General features: G+C 37.2%; 1 protein-coding gene and 1 pseudogene across 8 annotated transcripts in view; one reads left to right on the top strand and one right to left on the bottom strand.

Annotated features, from left to right (window-relative positions):
• Positions 1–1,409: 1,409 nt before the first annotated feature.
• Positions 1,410–22,798, bottom strand: part of TBCD (tubulin folding cofactor D) — a 572,945-nt gene continuing 551,556 nt past the window's right edge. For all 8 annotated transcript variants that reach the window (XM_069076616.1, XM_069076621.1, XM_069076618.1 and 5 more), the window contains 3 exons: positions 16,599–16,708; positions 11,901–11,985; positions 1,410–1,662 (listed from right to left, as the gene is read on the bottom strand). In XM_069076616.1, the coding sequence (XP_068932717.1) occupies positions 1,648–1,662; positions 11,901–11,985; positions 16,599–16,708 (210 nt within the window). In that variant the 3' untranslated portion in view covers positions 1,410–1,647. The remainder of the gene's footprint in view (positions 1,663–11,900; positions 11,986–16,598; positions 16,709–22,798) is intronic.
• LOC138152304 (prohibitin 1 pseudogene) lies at positions 18,578–19,885 on the top strand (annotated as a pseudogene).

A 22,798-nucleotide genomic window follows, 5' to 3' on the forward strand; every position in this document is an offset into this window, starting at 1 on the left:
GGAGGAAAACATCCTCCACATTTTTCACAGGCTGCCTGAATCCTTTGGTGGCCTGTAGGTTGTACAGGCCTCCTCTAGATCCACATATCATCTACTGGTTTCATCCTCAGGCCATTCACCCTTTATGCACCATCCCCAGTTCCTGCCTGGACTTCTACTCCTGATTCTGCTTCATTCTCCAAACTGTAACACTAGAGACCCTGTTAGGAAGGAACTAAAGAGATTTGGCTCTGTACTGTTCTGACTATTTTCCTCTCCTCCAGTCTGTCTCTGCCTGATTCATTGCTTCTAGAAAGGATGCCTGTTGTTCTACCCACCATCTTTATGACTTCCCAGACTTAAACTTAGTCCCTTGGCTATCACTCCCTATGTGTTTTTATTGGAATGTAATTCTCCATTACAATGTAATGTTCTAGTAGGGGCAGTATCCATACTCCCAGCATTTAGCACTTGATAAATGTTTTTCATTCACTCATTCATTCCCAAGATTGGTATAAGCTTACCTGCAAAGTTAGCCACTGGGACAGAATTTAGTGACTTCCATGTTCTAACCTTGTTTTACCTTTTGGGAACAATGTTTAGCCAGCTAGTAGGGAAAAGGCAGTCTATTTAGGATTAATTTCATCTCCTCAAAACTAATCCAAGCTGAGGTGACACTAATCCTACCTTCCAACTTGAATATCTACCAATTAGGACTGTTTTACCTAATATGTAAACTGTTTTATGTCTATAAAAGTAGTTTCCAGTTTGAATTTGGGTGCCTGGGCTGCACTCCAATCCCAAGATGCTTTGGTGTGCTAAATAAATTCCTTTTGTTTTATTTCCTGAGTCTGCCTTTAATTGGGTTAGGGCCCAAACCAGGATATTCTTTTAATCCTTATTCTCTAGTAGACTGTAGGTCTGGGAAAAGAATTCCTCCAGCCCCTTTCACCCTCTCACTCTGGGAACAGTAATCAATACAACAACCATTGCTTCTGGAAGGATCATGAGTTACTCAATTCACTATCCTAGTGACTTCACTCTTAGTGAATTCATCTACTTCATGAATGCAGGGACTATCTTTTGTATTTGTTTCTCCAGCATTTAGCATAGAGTCTGGCACTCAGTAAGCACTTAAATGCTATTTGTTCCTTTCTTCATTCAAGTAAGAGCACCTTCTCAAAAAGAACTCTTCAGTCTTATCTCCTTGAAAAAAATTTCCTTTTGTCTTAGCATCCTTTGTCTCCCACACATATCATGAATAACAAACATCAACACAAGCATGATTTTTATAGGAGTCTTGCTAAGTTCTCAGTAAAAGGAAAGTATTAGTCAACACTGTCAATTTACCTGAATTTAGCGGTGACCACGGGGATGCCGTCTTGTGGTTACAGACACTGAATTTCAACAACTGAACAATAAACAGAATAGACAGCTAAAATGCCTTTATATTTATTCTAAATGTACAGAGACACACCACTAGAGTATTTCATTTGTTAGGAAATTTTGGGGGGAGAGCGTTCAACTTGACAGTTTCATATTAAATTATGTTCTTTTTGGCTTAAGAAAATCAAGCCTCCCCCTTCATTCTGGAACAATAACATCGACAGTTCTCCTGTTACAAAAACAGGGCTGTTCTCAAAGGCTTCAGTCTGCAGAAATGTGGCTTCAGTGAGTGGGTATCTGCAGAAAGGACACAACAATTAAAAGTCAGAGTTGCAGCAGAATCTCAAAGTTGGAAGGCACACCTAAGGCCATCTAATTCAGCAAGTGTCTATAAAATACCTCCCAAAAAGGTCATCTAACCTTTGAAAAAACTGCAAGGAAGAGAAACCCATCATCTCCCAGATCAGGTCACTACACTTTTGCATTACTTTAATAGCAAATAATATTTCCCTTATATCAAGTATAAATCTACATTTAGAATGATGTTCACTAAAAAATAAAAAATCTGATGCTTTTATTGGAATGCAAGCTCAGTGAATCAACAATGTGATAATAGTCAACAAGTTAACTTTTTAAATTTAGCATTTAAACTAATTGCATTAAAGGGTACTCTACCCTGATGAGACCATGACCAGAATGCTATGTCCAGTGTTGTGCAGCAGTGGATGGGGGAGAGAGGCAAAAGGGTGAGGAAAGAAACAAAATATTGGGAACACATGAGAAAGGATAAAAGAACAAAAATCCAATAGAGGACTCCCAAGTAGATAAGCCAACAGAGAACCAGAAAAGCAGAAAAATGAGTAAAATTCCAAGGGTCATAACACAATTAAGAAGTTTTATATGATATGAAGGAAAATGAATATTCCCAGTGAAAAAGAGAATCCTCACAGAATTTTACAAAACATGGAAAAGTAGAAAACTGAAAGTGGTTCAAGAAAAATAAAATTATTTTAAAAAGATGACAGGAAAAAAAAACTAGGTCAGAAATCAGAATTCTTAACAATTATTAATCAATGGTATGAAAAAAAAAACATTATGGGAATCTAAAGAAGTACAGAATCTTATAAGAGTGACAGATTTAGAGCACCAAAAAAAGAACCAAAATTTCAGTAAAAGAAGCAAAAGGCAAGAACTTTAAGAAAGATACATAAATTACATAGAAGTCAATATGACAGACGGGATGGGATAAGCTGAGGAGCTCAGGTCTCCCTAAATCCTAAATAACATGACGTATGAAATAATGTAAAAAAAACCAAAACATAACAAACTGCCCATGAATCTTTGAGTATAGGCCACAAAGTACGAACTGAAAAAATCCCTGGATTGTCACCAGAAAAAAATATTCATGCAAATTCAGTATGGAGAAAGGAAATAAGCATCTATTAAGCAGTATTGTGTGCTAATATAAGGAAACTGAGGCAGATAATAGTTAAGTGACTTGATCCAGGTCACACAGCTATTAATAAGTCTCTAAGGCTAGATTTGACCTCAGGTAGAGCTTTATTCACTACATCACATAGCTACCTCTAATAACAAGTAAAAAATTTTGTAAGCAGTCAGTAAAAAGACCTTCACCTATGAGGTAAAGCCAATTCAAATAATGTTGGATTTCAATGCAATTATAATAAATAAAAGAATGGAACTGCATATTCCAAAAAGCAAAGAAGTTGTCATTGCAACTTAAAATCATATATCTTGTAAAACTGGGCCTAATCATCATCAATAATAAAATTCAACAAAAGAAAACCATTTGAGTCATTCCTACAAAAATACAAACCTAAGAAGGAGAAGGATATTCAACTTTTAAACCCCCCATAAAGAAAAACACAAGAAAAGTTGTTGAATAAAATTATTTTTTAAAAAAAGCTAAATGAAAGGGATTCTTTCATGTTTATACACAATATATTCTTCAAAGTAGCTAAACTGCAGGGTAAAAGGCCAAAAAAAAAAAAGGACCTGGAGCAGCTAAAAAAAACATAAGGAGTTCAAGAAGGACTTGAGAAGGAGGAAAATAATAATTAATATTTTGTGGACTATATTAAGTGGGAGTATGCTGAAGCCAGCTCACACTGATTCACAAGATCTGAATGTTAAATTTTCAGTGTGAGCACATGCACAGAAATTGGCAAATGCTACCAATCAGGGTTTGATGTATTGTTTTGTTTAGATTTAAGACAGTGCTGGAAAAATGTTAATAATGTAGATTAAATTTAAAAGTTTAACATGTATAAATTTTTTTTTTCTGTAGAGATAAGTTAAACATTACCAGCTGATGGGGTGCTTGGGTGCCTGTTCTTGAACATCAGTTTGTAAAATCACATTTCTCCCTAGCCTCAAAATACTGTCTCAGGCAGTTTCTCACTAACTCACAGGCAGCATGCCCTCAAAAAAATACTTATCTCTCTTCCAGATACAGTGGTCAGCTGCACTTATAGAATTGAGTAGTTTTGACCCAACTGTGTACTGGCTGAAGCAGCTGTGTACAGGGTCACACCTATCATATATGTCCTAGACTCAGTCATTTGTATACTCCCTAGCTCATTATACACATCCTGTATAACAATATCTATCTTGTCTAACAAGACATTGATGGGGACCACCTGAGTTTTCTCAGTCAGCCCTGACTGCTAGCTGACTCAGTGACATTTGAAGCCTAAAACTACACCCCCAGGAACCCCCACTTGGGCTATTTCCCAGTGAATTCTGGGTAACACACCAATACAGTAGATATTAAAAGTGCATGTTCCTTTAAGAACTGACCACTCCTTAACTCCTCCCTAATTCTACACTGTCTCACCTAATTAGCATAATTGGCATACATTCTACTAAAGATTATCCTATAAAAACTTTAACGCTACCCTTTAAGGTTGCAGGTTCCTTAAGAACTCTTGCCCGCTGTAAAGTATAACAAACTTTTACCACCTTGACTCAGAGAATGCTTGGGTCCATGAATTCATTCCAGACTGTTTTCCAGGGACTCTGGTTATTGGGATCCCTGAAACACACCCCACCCCATCACAGCCACTCCTGACTAAATCCCATATTCCCCTATAAGTGGATTAACTTCTTTTCTGGGAGTTAGAAGTTGCTTAAACAGGTAGAGCGAAGGTAGATGCACACCCAACTGGTACATAGTTAAGTGGAAAGAGGTAATATATATACATTTTTTTTTTTTACTCTCTCAATAAGTTTGGAGGATGTGGGAGAATAAGAAAAAACAATGAGAAACTAAGATGGGAGTCTTGCTCTTAAAGAGGAAAGGGCACCACTAAAGAGCATGCCAATTATGGTGGTAGTGAGGGTGTGGTACATGTTTGCTGGCAGAGATGGGAATTTTATATTGTATTTCTTTCCCTGGTGGACATCTGCACAATGGTTATTCATTGATTCAGCAAATAAACATTTATCAGGGGCCTAGCACTGTTGGAAGAAGTAGGGACACAAAAAGAGGCAAAAGATAGTCCTTGCCATCAAGGAGCTCACAATCTAATGGGGGAGACAGCAAGCAAATAAATATGTACAAACAAGGTATATACAGAATAAATAAGAAATAAAAGAGCAAAGTTACTAGAATTAAGAAAAGCTGATCATTGCAAGTACAAGGGGTAAGACTAATAGAGTTCATGAAAGACACAAATTGACATATTATATATATTCCACATATTATACATGTGGAATAGGGAAATGAACACAGATTTGGTTTTCCAGAAGTTCTACCCTCATGAAAAACTGATAATAAAAGAGGAACAAATAAGTCCATGATCTTGGAAAGAGAATTCAGGGAAGTTTGGAATTGGAGAGATATAAGGAGGATAAAGTGAAGAAAAAATGAGTGGAAAGGGATGCTGCAAAAGAATCTTATTTGAAATAAAAAGTTTTAGGAAGAATGGAGAGAATATTTTGATGCATACACTTAGCTGTAGCAAAAGAGAATGGTCAAAGGAGAAGAAGCAGAAAAAGCAAAAATGAACAATTTAAGAAAATTCAAGGGACTTTAGGATAAAGCAAATGAATGGGAATAGGAAAGTACAGGAGACACTATTAGAATAGACTAGAATCAAAGTGGTAAGCAAAACTAACTGCAGGGGCAAAGAGTTGATTTAAAATAGGAAGCAGATGAAATCAATACAAAATAAGTAGATGAAAGAAAACAGCTTCAAAATCACAAATGTAAAATGTGAATGTCAAAAAGTCAACAAAATGAAAGTGAGTAGCAGAATGGATGAGAAACCAAAACCTAACAATTTGATGCATATAGGAAGCACATTTAACCAGGGGAAAAATTACTTCTTTATTGACTGCAGAAAAGTAGGACTTGCAGTCAAGCAATAAAGAAAAAGGAAAATATAGAAAAAAATATTAAAGAAAGAGTAAAAATTTACAACATGAAAAGAGATAAGCATGGAAACCATTATGCTTCAAGGTATCTTTGCCAATAAAACTATATTAATATTAAGACTATACAAAAATTAAATGAATTGATAATTATAGGATTAAATAACTAACAATGTAATGGTAGAAGAGTAATGTTTCTCACTCATAGCTGGACAAATCTAAAAAAGATAAACAAAACAAAAAGGGAAATACAGAATTGTATGATCTGCTGAAGAAGTTTAGAAGAACTAAACACATCCCTTACAAATGATAATTCAATAAAAATAGTAATACAGGACATACGGAAAAAATAAAGAGAACCAAATATTTGAAAAATAAATAAGTCAAAGAAAAAATCATAGAAAAAAATTTTAATTCTGAAAACATAACAAAAATAAGGGATTAATGCAGTGGATATCCAATTTTTAAAAACTACACAATCAACAAATAAAATAAAGATAGGCATAAAATAGAGAATGTTGAAAACCAGAGTAATAAATAAGCAAAACTAAAAGCTGTCTTTGAAAAGAACAGCAAAACTGTTAAACTGAGCAAAAAGATATAGAAACCAAATTGTCGAAATAAAATGGTGACAATTACATAAGAGAAAAACTTTTTAAAAATTTCAGAATCTATCACATAAAAATATGCTACCAAAACAGATTTTAAAGAAATGATTAAATGCAAAACTATAAAATAACAAAAAACAGAAATCTCAAACTGAAAAAAATTCAATCTCGGAAAATAAAATTAAGTAAGCCATAAAAGACCTATAAAAAAAATTGGTGACCCAGATGGAAGAATCCATGTGGATTATTCCAAATGTTTAAAGAATTAAAGGTAAAAAAAATTATTTTAAAATGTGAAAAAGAAAAGCAAAAGAAAGAGAACTACAGGTTAATATTACTAATAAATACTGATGTAAAATTTTAAAATAAAATTCTAGTAAAAATGAATACAACAATATAAAAAAATTCTCAAAGTTTATTAACAGAACTGAATAAAATGATTTTTCCAAATAATTTTCAAAGAAGAAAATAGAGACATCTTGTCATCAAAAATTATTTGACATTGGAAAACATGGATAATTTGAGAATCATCAGACTCTGCAACCATAACCACTCCCCCTTCCTGTCAAAAGAAACATGACTTATTCTTTTTTTAACAAGAATAGACATAATCACCTGTCCTTCATTATTTTCTTTTTTTTTGGTAAATTTGTTAATTAATTTTTTAGTTTTTAGTTTTTAACATTCATTTCCACAAGGTTTTGAATTACACTTTTTTTCTCCCCGTCTTTCCCCTAGCTCCACCCCAAAATAGCAAGCCTATTGAATACCCATTCCCCCAATATGTTCTCTCTTACCCTCCCCCAACACATCCCTAACTTTCTAGTAGGGCAAGATGGGTTTGTATACCCCAGTATGTGTATATCTTATTTCCCAGTTGCATGTGAAAAACAAATTTTTAAACATTTGTTTTTAAAACTCTGAGTTCCAGATTTTTTCCCTTCTTCCCTCCTTACCCATCCCTACTGGGAAGCTAAGCAATTCAATATAGGTTGTACATGTGTAGTTACCCAAATCATTTCCATAGTAATTAATTATATTGAGAAAGACTAACTATACTTCCCTCCATCCTATCCTGCCCCCACTTATTCTATTTTCTCCTTTGATCCTATCCCTTTTCAAAAATGTTTGCTTCTAACTACCTTCTCCCCCAATCTACCCTCACTTCTATCATTCCCCCTCTTATCCCCTACCCCCATATTTTCCTGTAGGGTAAGATACCTAATTGAGTATGAATGTTATTCCCTCTTTAAGCCAAATTCAATGAGAATCAGGTTGTCCCATTCCCTTTCACCTTCCTGTTCTTCGCCTCCATTGTAACAGTTTTCCCTTGCCTCTTTTATATGAGATAAAAGGGTAATAGGATATATTATTTTTATAATATATCAATTTAATATATTAAATTGTTTATATTAAATATAATAAAAATAATAATATAAATATATTATATTTATATGTGATAAAAAATAGGGTAACTATTCTGTCTCTCCCTATCTCCTCTCATTATATTCTTCTCTCACCTCTTAATTTTATTTTTTAAATATCATCCCTTCCTATTCAAATGATCCTGTGCCCTCTATGTATACCTGTACATATATATACACACTCACATATGTATTCATATGCACATATAACCTCCTATATAGACATGTATGTATGTGTATATATATTTATATTCCCCCCTTCAACTATCCTCATACTTAGAAAAGTTTCCTAAGTTACAATTATTGTTATTCCATGTAGGGATGAAAAGAGCTCAGCTTTGCTAAGTTCCTTATGATTTCTTTTCCCTGTTTACCTTCTCATGCTTCTCTTCCTTCTTGTATTTGAAAGTCAGATTTTCTGTTCAGCTCTGCTTTTTTCAGCAAGAATGCTTGAAAGTCCTCTATTTCATTGGATGACCATATTTTCCCCTGAGACATGATACTCAGTTTTACTGGGTAAGGGATTCTTGGTTTTAATCCCAGCTCCTTTGACTTCCAGAATATAATATGCCAAGCCCTTTGATCCATTAAGGTAGAAGCTGCTAGATCTTATGTTATCTTCACTGTGCTTCTACAATATTCAAATTGTTTCTTCTTGGCTGCTTGTAATATTTTCTCCTTGATCTGGGAACTCTGGAACCTGGCTATAACATTCCTAGGAATTTTCTTTTTGGGATCTTTTTCAAGAGGTGATCAGTGCATTCTTTCAATTTCTATTTTGCCCTCTGGTTTTAAAACATCAGGGCAGTTCTCCTTGAGAATTTCTTGAAAGATGATTTCTAGGTTCTTTTTTTGATCGTGGCTTTCATGCAGTCCAATAATTTTTAAATTATCTCTCCTGGATCTATTTTCCAGGTCAGTGGTTTTTCCAATAAGATATTTCACACTGCCTTCTATTTTTTTTCATTTGTTTGCATCTGTTTAATAGTATCTTGATTTCTCAAAAAGTCACTAGCTTCCATTTGCTGCAATCTAATTCTGAAGGAATGATTCTCTTCAGTGAGCTTTTGATATTCTTTTTCCATCTGGCAAATTCAGATGTTTAAGGCATTCTTTTCCTCATTAGCTTTTTGGGCCTCTTTTGCCATTTGGAGTTAGTCTATTTTTTTTTTAAGCAATCGGGGTTAAGTAACTTGCTCAAGGTTACACGGCCAGTTATTTCTGCGTGTGGTGCTAAGTATCTGAGCCCGGATTTGATCCCCAGGTCATCCCAACACTGGAATCAGTGCTCTTACTTGCTGAGCCACCTGCCCGCCCCTAAGCAATTGGGGTTAAGTAACTTGCTCAAGGTTACACGGCCAGGTGTTTCTGGGTAGGTGCTAAGGTGTCTGAGCCTGGATTCGATCCCCAGGTCATCCCGACACTGGAGCCGGTGCTCGTACTCGCTGTGCTACCTGGCCGCCCCAAGTTAGTCTATTTTTCAAGGTGTTATTTTCTTCAGTCAGGTTGTTGACTCTCTTTTCATGATTTTATTGTATCATTCTCATTTCTCTTCCAATTTTTCCTCTACTTCTTTTATTTGATTTTCAAAATCCTTCTTGAGCTCGTCTATACCCTGTAAACAGTTCATATTTTTCTTGGAAGCTTTTGGTGAAGCAGTTCTGACTTCACTGTCTTCTTCCTGTTCCATGCTTTGATCCTTTTTGTCCTCAAAAACAGGAATCTAAGGTTTGATTACTCTGCCTGTTTGGCTTCCTTTGCTTGCTCATGTTGCTATTCTGTTACTTGACTTTTGAGCTTTTTGCCATAGTAGAACTCTGCTTCCAGAGAGGAGAGCTTTGTCCCAAATTGCTGGGATTTTCTCAGCTCCCGGAGCTATTATTTGGCTGCACTCTCTGAAGCTTCCACAGGCTCTGGCACCTGGTCACACACCCTAGGACTTCTACCCTAGACAGTGATCCAGATCCAAGCAGGTTAAAGCAAAAGCAATTACCCCTTAGAATGGTCACTTGGTCCCCCTATAATCTGCAGGCCAGGAACTCTGAAGCAGCCATGAGGCAAGTGGATCCAGGGCCACCGCACTTCTGCTACTTCTCGCCCCAATGGTCAGGGGCTGGACCACGCCATACCCCCCAAATTCCAACACAGTTCTACACTGACCTTTTACTTTGTCTTTAGCATTTTCTTTGTGATAAATTCTGGAAACCACCACTGCTGCTGGTGATACACTCTCCCAAAGTCTGCTACAGCCACTGTTCAGGGGTGCATGGGAGCTAAAACCACGGGCTCACATGGGGCTGGGCTCAGCTCCCTGTGTGCTGCAATGGATCCTTCCTGGTGGCCTGCTGGGCTGCCTGAAGGCAGTTTTGTTTCTCTCTGTTACTTTGTGGGTTCTGTAGCTCTAAAGTTTGTTCAGAGTTATATTTTATTTTATTTTTTTAAGCAATCAGGGTTAAGTAACTTGCTGGAGTTTACATGGCCAGTTATTTTTTTTGTGTGGGTGCCAACTATCTGGGCCGGAAACGATCCCAGGTCTCCCGACTCTGAGGCCAGTGCTCTTACTTACTGTGCCACCTAGCCACCCCTAGAGTCATATTTTGTAGGTATTTTGGGTGGTTATAGGGCAGCCCATGGAGTTTTCCTGCTTTTGCGCTGCCATCTTTGCTCCATGCCCCAGGGTGTCTTGCTCTTAAAGAGGAAAAGGTGCCACTAAAGAGCATTCCTATTATGGTGATAGTGAGGGTGCTGTACATGTTTGCTGGCAGAGATGGGTATTTTATGTTTTATTTCTTTCTCAGCTTAAAGATTTCCCAGCTTTAAAAGGAGGCTAACATTTTGGGAAAGTGGAGAATCCTATAAGGCAGGGAACACAAAAGTATTGCATACCCATATTCCCTTCAACTATCCTCATACTGAGAAAAGTCTTATGAGTTACAATTATCCTTTTTCCATGTAGGAATGTAAATAGTTCAAATGTAATAAGTTCCTTATGATTTCTTTTTCCTGTTTACCTTCTCATGCTTCTCTTGCTTGTATTTGAAAGTCAAATTTTCTGTTCAGTTCTGATTTTTTCATCAAGATTGCTTGAAAATCTTCTATTTCATTGAATTACCATATTTTCCCTATAGCATTATACTCAGTTTTGCTGCGTAAGTGATTCTTGGTTTTAGTACTAGCTCCTTTGACCCCTGGAATAGCATATTCCAAGTCCTCTGAACCCTTAATGTAGAAGCTGCTAGGTCTTGTGTTATCTTGAATGTGTTTCCACAATACTCAAACTGTTTCTTCCTGACTGCTTGCAGTATTTTATCCCTGACCTGGGAACTCTGGAATTTGCCTATAATATCCCTAGGAGTTTTCTTTTTGGGATCTTTTTCAAGAGGCAATAGGTGAATTCTTTCCATTTCTATTTTGCCCTCTGGTTCTAGAATATCAGGGCAGTTTTGCTTGATAATTTCTTGAAATATGGTGTCTAGGCTCTTTTTTTGATCATGGCTTTCAGGCAGTCCAATAATTTTTAATTATCTCTCCTGGATCTATTTTCTAGGTCAGTGGTTTTTCCAATAAGATGTTTCACATTGCCTTCTATTTTTTCATTTGTTTGGATCTGTCCTATAGTATCTTCATTTCTCATAAAGTCATTAGCTTCCAATTGCTCCAATCTAATTTTGAAGGTGTTTTTGAAATTCCTTTTCCATCTGGCAAATTTGGCTTTTTAAGGCATTCTTCTCCTCATTGGCTTTTTGGGTCTCTTTTGCCATTTGAGTTAGTCTATTTTTCCTACATTATTTTATGCTTGCTTTTCTAGGGAAGTTGAGTATTAAACCAGGAATCTGGAATGTTTTCAATAACTCTAACGTGATGTGAGTTAAAGAAACTGATTTTTGGCAGTATCACATGTGTTACTAATAATATGTTTTATATTATCCCTACCATTATAGAGCCATCTCAAGAAACACACTTCATGGCCATGTATAAACTAAACATTCTAGGCAAAATTATGCATAATTATATATATAGCATATATATAATATATGTAATATATATAATAAATATTATATATATATATTTATGAAGGTAAACATTGTGGCATGAGCCTTGGAGTTACCTTGGAGACTAACTGTGGTTTGGGTACTTGCAGAAGATCACACAGGTAGTTCCGCTGTCCTCTTACAAAATGTAATTCAGTGTCCCTGAAAGGAGAAGTGAGAAAGAAATCATCAGTCCCTGAAGGGAAACCAAATGAGACATCTGAAACAAGACAACTGACTACTTAGAGATATAAATAAGTACCTCAGTTTATTATTGTTTCTGATTTACTGGCCACTCCCATCCTCCTTTATTAATAAATATAATTTTTTTTCAAAATTATAGGAGGTAGAGAAGAAAAATATTTAGGATGTATGGTAGTAGAAGGAGAAAAGGAAAAAAAAAAGTTCAAAATTCTTTTTTGCACTTAGAAGAGAGGCAAGTTTTTTTATAGCCTAATCATTCCTTACAGTAAATGGCAGTGACTGTCTGCTTTGTATAGCCTGGAGTGAGGAAGATCTGAGTTCAAAGGCAGATTCAAAAAGTTACTGGCTGTGTGATACCAGGCAAATCACTAAACCTTTGTCTGCCATAGTTTCCTCATCTGTAAAATGGGGACAATAATAGCACCTACTTCTGAGAGCTGTTGTGAAGATAAAAAGAGATGTTTGGAAAAGTGCTTTACAAACTTTAAGGTTCACATATTATATACATAATAAATTCTAGATATTATTTTTATTATTCCAAGTAAATAAATATCAGTGTATCTGGTTTAGATTATATGTTCCCTAAAAGCAAAGCCTAACCTTGCTTCACCCTCCCCCCAATCCCTCTCCCAGCCCCAGGCCATGGCTAGATTTTATTCATAGGGCTAGTGTGAAATTTGGCCAGATGATCTCTAAGACCTCTTTTCCATCTTAGAAATTCCCATAATATCACATCAATAGGATCACTTTGATTTTCCAAATGTTTCCTATGTGCAAGTTTTATTTCAACATGTAATTCTTTATTTGGGATCTATGAGAATGAATGAACTGTTGTTCAAAAGGACACCAAAGCCAAAGTCTCCATCTAGAATTACAGAACATTTATACTAAAAGGGACCTCCTTCAGTTTACAGAGCACAAAACTAAGGCCCAGAGAAGTGAAATGTGTTATGTGAAGTGTTATATCAGTCATATAAGCTCCTAGGAAATCTAGATTTCCCAGCTTAAAAAGGAGGCTAACATTTTGGGAGAGTGGAGGATCCTATAAGACAGGAAACACAAGAGTACCCTCAGAGTGAAGAACGGGTACAGGTAGACACTTTAAAGAGTGGCAACCAATCCTAAGAAAAGAACAATGCTGGACTGACTATAATTGTATGTAGGTAAAGAGAGGCATTGTTCACTGATATGCTTATAGAGAAGCAATCTTCTTGCTCAGAACTTGCCTGACTTGCTATAGATCATATTCCCTAGGGAGCTAATGGGAACTGGTGAATTTATCCATTCTCTCTTCCCTTCCCTTCCTGGGCATTTTCATTGTCTGATCATCTTTTAATGAGTGTTCTATTCTTTTAAAATGTGATTATTTGCTGTTTGTGCTTTGATGATGGATTTGAGTTTAATATATTTCTATGCCACATTTGTGTGTGTGTGTTTGTATGTCTGTGTTCAATTTTTCTTTGTCCAGTTCAGGTGAAAGTGAGGTTTATGGCATACCCATAAGTATGCTTTGTTCTAAGATTAAATAATATTCATCTAAATGCAACTCTATTATATGATGGTGATCTCCCTCTGATTCCTTTTCTTTCTTTCCCAGTATAGTCACTTATCCTTCACATTTTTATTTTCTGACATAATCAAAACTAAACCAAAATACCCCTTTGCTATCTGCCATATTTGCCTTTATCTATAACCCTTGAAGACATTAGGGCTCTGAGAAAAAAAAACTTTTTTTTTCTTCTATTATCAGATAAAAATTCCTCCCATAGTCCATTCCAACTAATCAAATGTATGCACCTTTCTATGCTTCTTTTGTCTCTTGTGTATCCATTTCAAAATGTTTTCAGTTGTGGTCTTTCTGGAAAGCCTACATTTTATTAAAGGTTCATTTCCCCTCATTTTAAGTCTCGTTTCATTTCTTCTAGGTACTCTTATAATACTTATAGCCAATACACTATTTTTTTCCCTCTGGACTTCTTGTGGGGTTCTTCTTTTCTCCTCTTTAGCTACAGTTACAAATTATCATCTGCCTATTGGGCATTTCAAACTAGATGTCAAAGCATCATCTCAAACTCACAAGGTCTAAAACAGAACTCATTATTATTTTTTTTTAAGGCAATCGGGGTTAAGTAACTTGCTCAAGGTTACACAGCCAGTTATTTCTGGGTGTGGTACTGAGTATCTGAGCCCGGATTTGATCCAGGTCATCCCGACACTGGAGCCGGTGCTCTTACTCGCTGAGCCACCTGGCCGCCCCTAAGCAATTGGGGTTAAGTAACTTGCTCAAGGTTACATGGCCAGGTGTTTCTGGGTGGGTGCTAAGTGTCTGAGCCCGGGATTCGATCTCCAGGTCTTCTCAACACTGGAGCCCGTGCTCTTACTCCCTGCACTACCTGGCCGCCCCCAGAACTCATTATTTCTTCTCCAAAAACTACTTTAACTTTCCTATTATTATAAAGGACACCCACATTCAAAACCTCAGTGATTACCTACATCAAAACTTGAGCTGATTACTTCACTTGTCTATATATCTAATTATTTATCAAATCTTATTCTACCTTCATAGCATCTCCCATCCCCACAGTGCTCCCATCCTTACTACACACACCACAAATGCCTTAGTTCTGGCCTTCATCCACTTATGTGAACTGCTACAGTAGCCTCCTGTAATGGGAATGTAAATTTTAAAGATCTTCCCTGCCCCTAGGCTAAAGTGCACCTGGAGCCTGGTGTGGGAGGCTTGTTTTTCAGTAGATACTTCTTGATTGGCCAGTGAGTCAATAAGGTTGTTACATTCTCTGAGCCAGGAGAAGGCTATATAAGCCCTGATGTGTAGCTTTGTTTTGGGGCTCACTTTGAGAAGTGTTCTGTGATTTGATCATATGAGACTCTGGGATTTGGTATGGATGTAATGGTTGGACAGTTTGGAAACTGTCTACTTGATCTGTTTCTCTGTCTTGATAATTCTGTCTGTATATTCTGAAGTTCGGGGTGCTGACCTCTTTCCCCTGAACTAGGTAAACGATACATATTTGACTGATTAAAGTAAGCTTGTTAACCCATTTTGAGTTGCTTTCCTTTAACAAAGCAGATCCAAGAACCTGTTTTGGCAGCAAACCCTGGGGACGCTTGGAGTGCTTGCTGCTACACCTTCTTATTGCACTTCCTGCCTCACAGCTCTCTTCCCTCAAATCCATCCTGACATAGCTGCAAGTGATGTCCTACCATGCCACTCTCCTACTCAGTAAACTCTAATGACTCACTATTACCTCTGAGAACAAATACAAACTCTTCTGTTTGGTATTTAAAACTCTTACAACTTCATTCCTTACCATCTTTCCAGGCTTCTTACATTTTACTCCCTTCTACACATGCTATGGTTATATGCCATACCGGTCCATCTGTTGGTCCTCACACACAATGCTCTATATATGTCTCATCTCTATGCCTTTGTAATGACTATTTGCCATGACTGAAATGTTCCCCTCAGTTCCAAACAGAATTTGGTATTGATGAAGTAAAAGCCTCACTAACTAACCCCTCTAATTATTCCTTACCAGCTAATTCAATGTTACTCCTAATGCTATAGAACTTTCAATTCCCAAAAAATGAATCACAATGAAAACAGAAGGTACAGTTCTATCCATAAAAAAACCCCATAAGATAGGAAATATTTTAAGACAGGAGTGGGGAACTTGCAGCCTCAAGGCTATGTGGTCCCATAGGTTCTCAAGTGTGGCCCTTTGACAGAATCTAAGCTTCACAGAACAAATCCCCTTAATAAAAGGATTTGTTCTGTAAAATTTTCAGTCAAAAGGTTGCATGCTCCCCACTCCTGTTCTAGGACATACTATCTATAAGGAATGGGATAGAGAATACTAAATCATTTTCTTCTAAGTATTAACATGGAAAAACAATTTTTGCATGTCAAAAAACCACAGTTGTGGGGAGAAAAAAAAGAATTCTAAAACTCTTCTGTTTCAACTTTCTAGCCCCAATCCTCAGCACTGTCAAGCCCTGAGAGCTCCATTTTATGTTGCATGGAGATTTCTGAAGAAGCTGTCCCTTTTATTTGGTTTGGTTAGGAAAACCCAAGTTATTTAAAGACATCATGGACAAAAGGGGAAGATTTTCTTGGAACTAGGTGGTCATTCCACAGTTCATGAGCTTCCATGGGAACTAATATCCTAACAAAATTTTTGCTTGGGAATAGGAACTCAGAGGATTATGAATTAGGCAACCAGGTTGCACAGTGGGGGCACTGGGACTAGAGTCAGGAAGACCTGAGTTCAAATTTGGCCTCAGATGTTTACTAGTTATAACTCTGGGTAAATCACTTAACTGGGGATGATAATTTATACTTCACATTGCTATGAGGTTCAAATGAGAAAATATTTGTAAACTGCACGACACATTATAATGTACACTTAATAAATGTTTGTTCCCCTTCCTTTTTCCTAGATACCATTTCTCCACCTTTGATAACAAAAAATAAGAAGCAGTTCCCCAGTTTGTTTGGAAACTATAAGTGGTTTCCCAGTAGGCTTATTTCTAATAATGAATTAACTTACCAGGCAGTATCACTGAGTATAGTCATAACTTCATCAAGGATAGCTGGATCAACAATGTCACTATAGGTTAACACCATTTCATAAACTTGACTGGCAGTGGTTTTCCTTATCTATGGAAGAAAATCAAGTTGAGTGCATTAATAGCAGACAAAGGCAATAAGCTACCTCACTACTGTAGTATATTTGATGAGATCTATTTCTATTTCTGTGTTCATGAACATAGTTACAAATAACGTGCACAAAATCTACCATTGACTGTGGTCAGGTTCCTACTTAGGATAGATAATGTATACAGTCACAGTGACCATGTATGCTTACAGATGATCTGATTTTAGGCTTTTCTGCCTCCAACTTGTCCCCAACATGAGACAGCTAATAAGCCTAAAGAGACATTTAGAAATGAGCTAACAGTCTGTCACAACTACCAACACTGCCCACTCTGGGCTGTAGAGAATCCAGCCAGCAGTACATCTAGCTCCATGGTCATAGAGACAGATCAGCATAATAATTAGCTACAGGATGATGGTGGGTGGATGGGATGGTATCTTCTCATTAACTTCCCACAGGTCTCAATCCTCGAATTACCATTAGCCAATATCTCAGACTGGGTGTTGGTGTAAAGACTGAGAATGTTTGTCCAATTTAGCTGGAGAAGTTGATGCTTTGTAAAACAAATACTGCCAAATCGAGAAGCATCACTACTATACACTGAACAGTCTTTTCCGAACAATCCTTATGAGCAAGGAAAAAATTGTTTTTTTGCTTTTTTAATCATAGCAATGCCCCATAGTTTAGAAAATCAGGTATGTAAGGACTGATTCATAGTGTCAGCAAATGATAGCTGGAAATGATAGCTGTGAAAAGTTCACACTTACCATAGAGCACATCTTTTGGAAATAAAGGATCCTAATTTATCAAATGAACATTATTATTCCCTTCCATGTACCCTACTTGCTTTTCCTCACACAAGATATTCCATAGCCTGTTTCTATGCTTTTACACTGGCTATAATGCTCTCCCTACTAACTTCAACTTTGTAGAGTTCCTGGCTTTTTAAAAAATTTAGTTCACATACCACTATGTCTACAGCTACTAGTGTCTTCCCCTCTAAAGTTACCCTCTATCTACTCCATATTCATATTGATGGTACAGATTTATGTACATGTAGTAGGAGGGCTGGTGCAGAAGGAGGGTGCCTGGCATGGCATGGCTACTCTCCAATGTGCACATGAACTGGTAAAGTCAACCAGGATAACACTGTACACAGAAATAGCAATACTGAATGATAACACTGTGAATGACTTGGTTGGTCCTAGCAACATAATGATATAACACAGTCTGACAGGACTCATGATGAAACATGGCCATCTGCCCCCAGAGAAAGAACTGATGTTATCTGAATACAGAATTTTTTTCACTTTCTTTTCTTTTTTTTAGTCTTCTTTAATAAAATGACTAATATGAAAATATTTTATATGACTGCACATGTATAACCTATATCAGGTTATGTACTATCTCAAAGAGACAAGAGAGGGAGGAACAAAATTCAGAACTCAAAATCTTAAAAAAATGCAAATATTAAAAATTATTGCTACATGTCATTGTGGAAAAATAAAATATTATTTTAAAATTTTGTTTAAAGTCAACAGCTAGGTAAAGGAGGCACACAAAAAAAAAAACCCCTGAAGAGAATAACACCTTAAAAAACAGAACAGATCAAACGTTAAAAGAGGCATAAAAATCCAATGAAGAGAAGAATTTCTTAAAATGCAGAACTGGTCAAATGGGAAAGGTGGTACAAAAATTCAATGAAGAGTGGAGTTAGGCAAGTGGAAGCTAATGGCTCCATGACACATCAAGAAACAACAAAACAAAATCAAAAGAATGAAAAAAATAGAACAAAATGTCAAATATTCTCACTGGAAAAACAAATGTCCTGGAAAATAGATCAAGGAGAAATAATGTTTGAATTACTAGACTACCTGAAAGCCATTGTTTAAAAAAATAAAGTCTGTGGGGCAGCCAAGTGGCTTAGTGAATAAGAGTGCCGGCCTCAGAGTTGGGAGACCCAGGATCAGTTCTGGCCTCAGATACTTAGCACCCACAAAAAATAACAGGCCGTGTAACCTTGGGCAAGTTACTTAACCCCAATTGCTTTAAAAAAAATAAAGCCTGGGCAGTAAGTAGGGTAAGGGAATTCATGTGGAGGTCAGAGTTGTGTCTGGTCTGAGAGGGCAGAAGACCAAGACCATACGAAGGAGACATGGCTGCTAAACTGTATGAAGCTATTAGCAAGTTTGTGAGTTTGTGGCTTAGCTGCTATAGGAGGAGTTGTCAATTCTGCTTTATATAATGTGGATGCTGGCCACCGAGCTGTGATCTTTGATAGGTTCCGTGGAGTCCACGACATTGTTGTAGGGGGAAGGACTCATTTTCTCATCCCATGTACAGAAACCAATTATTTCTGACTGCCATTCCTAGCCACAGAATGTCCCAGTAATCACTGGCAGCAAGGATTTACAGAATGTCAGTATCACTCTATGTATTCTCTTCTGATCTGTTGCCAATCAGCTGCCCCAAATCTTTACCAGCATGGGTGAGGACTATGAAGAGCAAGTGTTGCCATCCATAACCACTGAGATACTCAAGTCGGTGGTAGCTTGATTTGATGCTGGAGAACTGATCACCCAGAGAGAACAAGTCTCCAGGAAAGTGAGTGATGACCTCACAGAGCAAGTGGCAACCTTTGAGTGACATTTCTTTGACACATCTGACTTTTGGGAAGCAGTTCATAGAGGCAGTAGAAGCCAAAGAGGTGGTTCAGCAAGAAGCAGAGAGGGCCAGATTTATAGTAGAAAAGGCTGAGTAACAGAAGAAAGCAGCCATCATCTCAGCTGAGGGTGACTCCAAAGCAGCCGAGCTGATGCCAATTCACTGGCCACAGCGAGAGATGGCCCAATAGAGCTTCGTAAGCTGGAAGACTCAGAGGACATCACATACCAGCTTTCCTGATCTTGGAACATTACCTACTTGCCTGCTAGACAGAGTGCCTCCAGCTTCCCCAGAGAGGCCTATGGCCCCATTGATCCTACCTCACTCAGCCATGATATAATCCATATCCTTCTCCCTGTCCCCCTTACCTCCCTCTTAAAATCACTGTGAAATTTAATGATTTGGCTTAAGCAAAGGAAATAAAATTAAAATCATCTTAGGATCTTGAAAAAAAATTTTTTTAAAGTAAAGCCTGGAAATCATATTTCAAGAAATCATCAAAGAAAAATGCCCTAATATCCTAAAAGCAAAAAGTAAAATGGAAAGAATTCATTCATCACATCCTGAAAAAAAAATCCCAAAATGAAAATTCCTTGGAATATTATAGTCAAATTCCAGAACTCTTAGCAAAAGGAGAAAATAATGTAAGCAACTGAAAAGAAACAATTAAAATACAATGGAACCACAGTTAGGACAACATAAGTATTTAGCAGCTTCTACATTAAAGGATCAAAGGGCTTGGAATATGATATTCCAGAAGGCAAAAAAGCTAGGATTACAACCACAAATCAACAAGACTGAATATAATCATTCAGGTGGAAAAACAGACATTTAATGAAATAGAAGAATTTTAAGCATTCCTAATGAAAAGAGCAGAACTGAACAGGGAATCTGACTTTCAAAAACAAGACTCAAGAGAAGCATAAAAAGGCAAACAGGAAAGAGAAATCATAAGGGATTCAAGAAAGTTAAACTGTTTATATTCCAACATGGGAAGATGATGCTTGTAAATTTTTTTTTTTTTTGCTTTTTGGAGGGCAACTGGGGTTGAGACTTGCCCAAGGTCACATGGCTAGTTTGTGTGTTCAGTGTCTGAGGACAGATTTGAACTCATGTCTTTCTGACTCCAGGGCCAGTGCTCTATTCACTGTACCACCTAGTCACCTCAAGGCTTGTAAATCTTAAAAACTTTATCATTAGGTTAGTGAAAATGAATATGCATAGACAGAAGGCATGGGTATGAGTTCACTATGATGGGATATCCAAAAACATAAAATTAAGGGGTGGTAAAGAGGTATGCACTCAGAAAAGGGGGAAGGGAGAAGCAGGAAAGGCAAATTATTTCACATAAAAGAAGCTTTTAATGTGGAAGGGTAAATGGGAGTGGGATGGTAGGTAATGCTTAAAGCTTACTCTTAATTATTTATCTCTTTCATTAGATGTAATTGCTTCATACTTAGGCATGGAGCCAAGATGGCAGAGTAGAGGCAGGAACTGCCTCTAAACAAATTTTAGAGCTACAGAACCCACAAAATTAGAGAGAAATAAATCTCCTGCTGAAGGCAACCTGGCAGGGCAACAGGAAGGGTGTATCACACCAAGCTGGAAGCCAAGTGCAATTCCGCATGAGCTGCGCAGTCCCAGACCTGGGGTGGCCCCGACCAGTGGTACAGACTGGCAAGAGCAGACTTCAGGAGAGTGAATCACCAACAGCTGTGACAGTTTCCAGACTTCTCAACCCATGAATGCCAAAGAGAAAGTAAAGGGTCACTGGGGAACTCTGTTGGAACTGGGTGACAGAAGAGCGTGGCCTGGACCCTACCCCTGGGTGGTGGCGGCAGGGTGGCTGAAGCTGCTGCCATGCAGCTGCCTCCGCAGCTCCTCATCTGCAGATCTTAGGGGAACCAAGCACCATTCAGAAGATAATTGCTCTTGCTTTAACCTGCGTGGATCTGGAGCGTGGTCTTGGGTGGTGGTCCTGGTGTGCGTGGCCATTATGGCACGGCCTGGGGTGTCTGTAGAGAGGGCGACCTCCTCATAGCTCTGACAACATTGGCAAAATGCCGAGCAATTTGGGACATAACTCTCTCCACTCTGTGCCACAGAGTTCAAAAGTAAAATAATTGGCTGGCAAGATAAGCAAGCAGAGGAAGCAAAATCAGACCATAGAATTGTTTCTTGGGGACAAAAAAGGATCAAAACATGGAACCAGAAGAAGTCAATGAAGTTAAAATTCCTGCATCAAAATCTTCCAAGAAAAATATGAACAGATAACAGGCCATGGATGACCTAAAGAGGATTTTGAAAAACAAGCAAGAGAAATGGAGGCAAAATTGGGAAAAGAAATGAGAATGATGCAAGAAAATCATGAAAAGCGAGTGAACAGCCTGCTAAAGGAGACCCAAAAAAATACTGAAGAAAATATAACCTTAAAAAACAGACTAACTCAAATGGCAAAAGAGGCCCAAAAAGCCAATGAGGAGAAGAATGCCTTAAAAAGCAAAATTTGCAAGATGGAAAAGGAATTTCAAAAATTCACTGAAGAGAATAACTGCTTCAAAATTAGATTGGAGCAACTGGAAGCTAATGACTTTATGAGAAACAAAGATGCAGATCCAAACAAATGAAAAAGTAGAAGGCAATGTAAAATATCTCACTGGAAAAACCACTGACCTGGAAAATGGATCCAGGAGAGATAATTTAAAAATTATTGGACCACCGAAAGCCATAAAAAAAAAAAAGAGCCTAGACATCATCCTTCAATCAATTCTGAAGGAAAACTGCCCTGATATTCTAGAACCAGAGGGCAAAATAGAAATGGAAAGAATTCACCTATTGCCTCTTGAAAAAGATCCCAAAAAGAAAACTCCTAGGAATATTATAGCCAAATTTCAGAGTTCCCAGGTCAAGGAGATAATATTACGAGCAGCCAGGAAGAAACTATTTGAGTATTGTGGAAACACAATCAGGATAACAAAAGATCTAGTAGCTTCTACATTAAGGGATTGAAGGGCTTGGAATATGATATTCTAGAGGTCAAAGGAGCTAGAAGTAAAACCAAGAATCACCTACCCAGCAAAACTGAGTATAGTGTTTAAGGGAAAATATGGTCATTCAATGAAATAGAGGATTTTCAAGCATTCTTAATGAAAAGACCAGAGCTGAACAGAAAATCTGACTTTCAAATACAAGAAAAGAGAAACATGAGAAGGTAAACAGGAAAAAGAAATCATAAGAAACTTACTAAAGTTGAACTATTTACATTCCTACATGGAAAAACAATAATTGTAACTTATGAGACTTTTCTCAGTATGAGAATAGTTGAAGGGAATATATATGTGCATATATATGTATACATATATATGTTTATATAGGAGGTTGTGTGTGTATATATGTGTATATGTATACATAGACAGAGGGCACAGGAT

The sequence above is a fragment of the Petaurus breviceps genome, unplaced genomic scaffold (assembly GCF_028583685.1).
Source record: "Petaurus breviceps papuanus isolate PSGF00001 unplaced genomic scaffold, PetGlider_PUasm1.0 90925, whole genome shotgun sequence".
Lineage (NCBI taxonomy): Eukaryota > Metazoa > Chordata > Mammalia > Diprotodontia > Petauridae > Petaurus > Petaurus breviceps.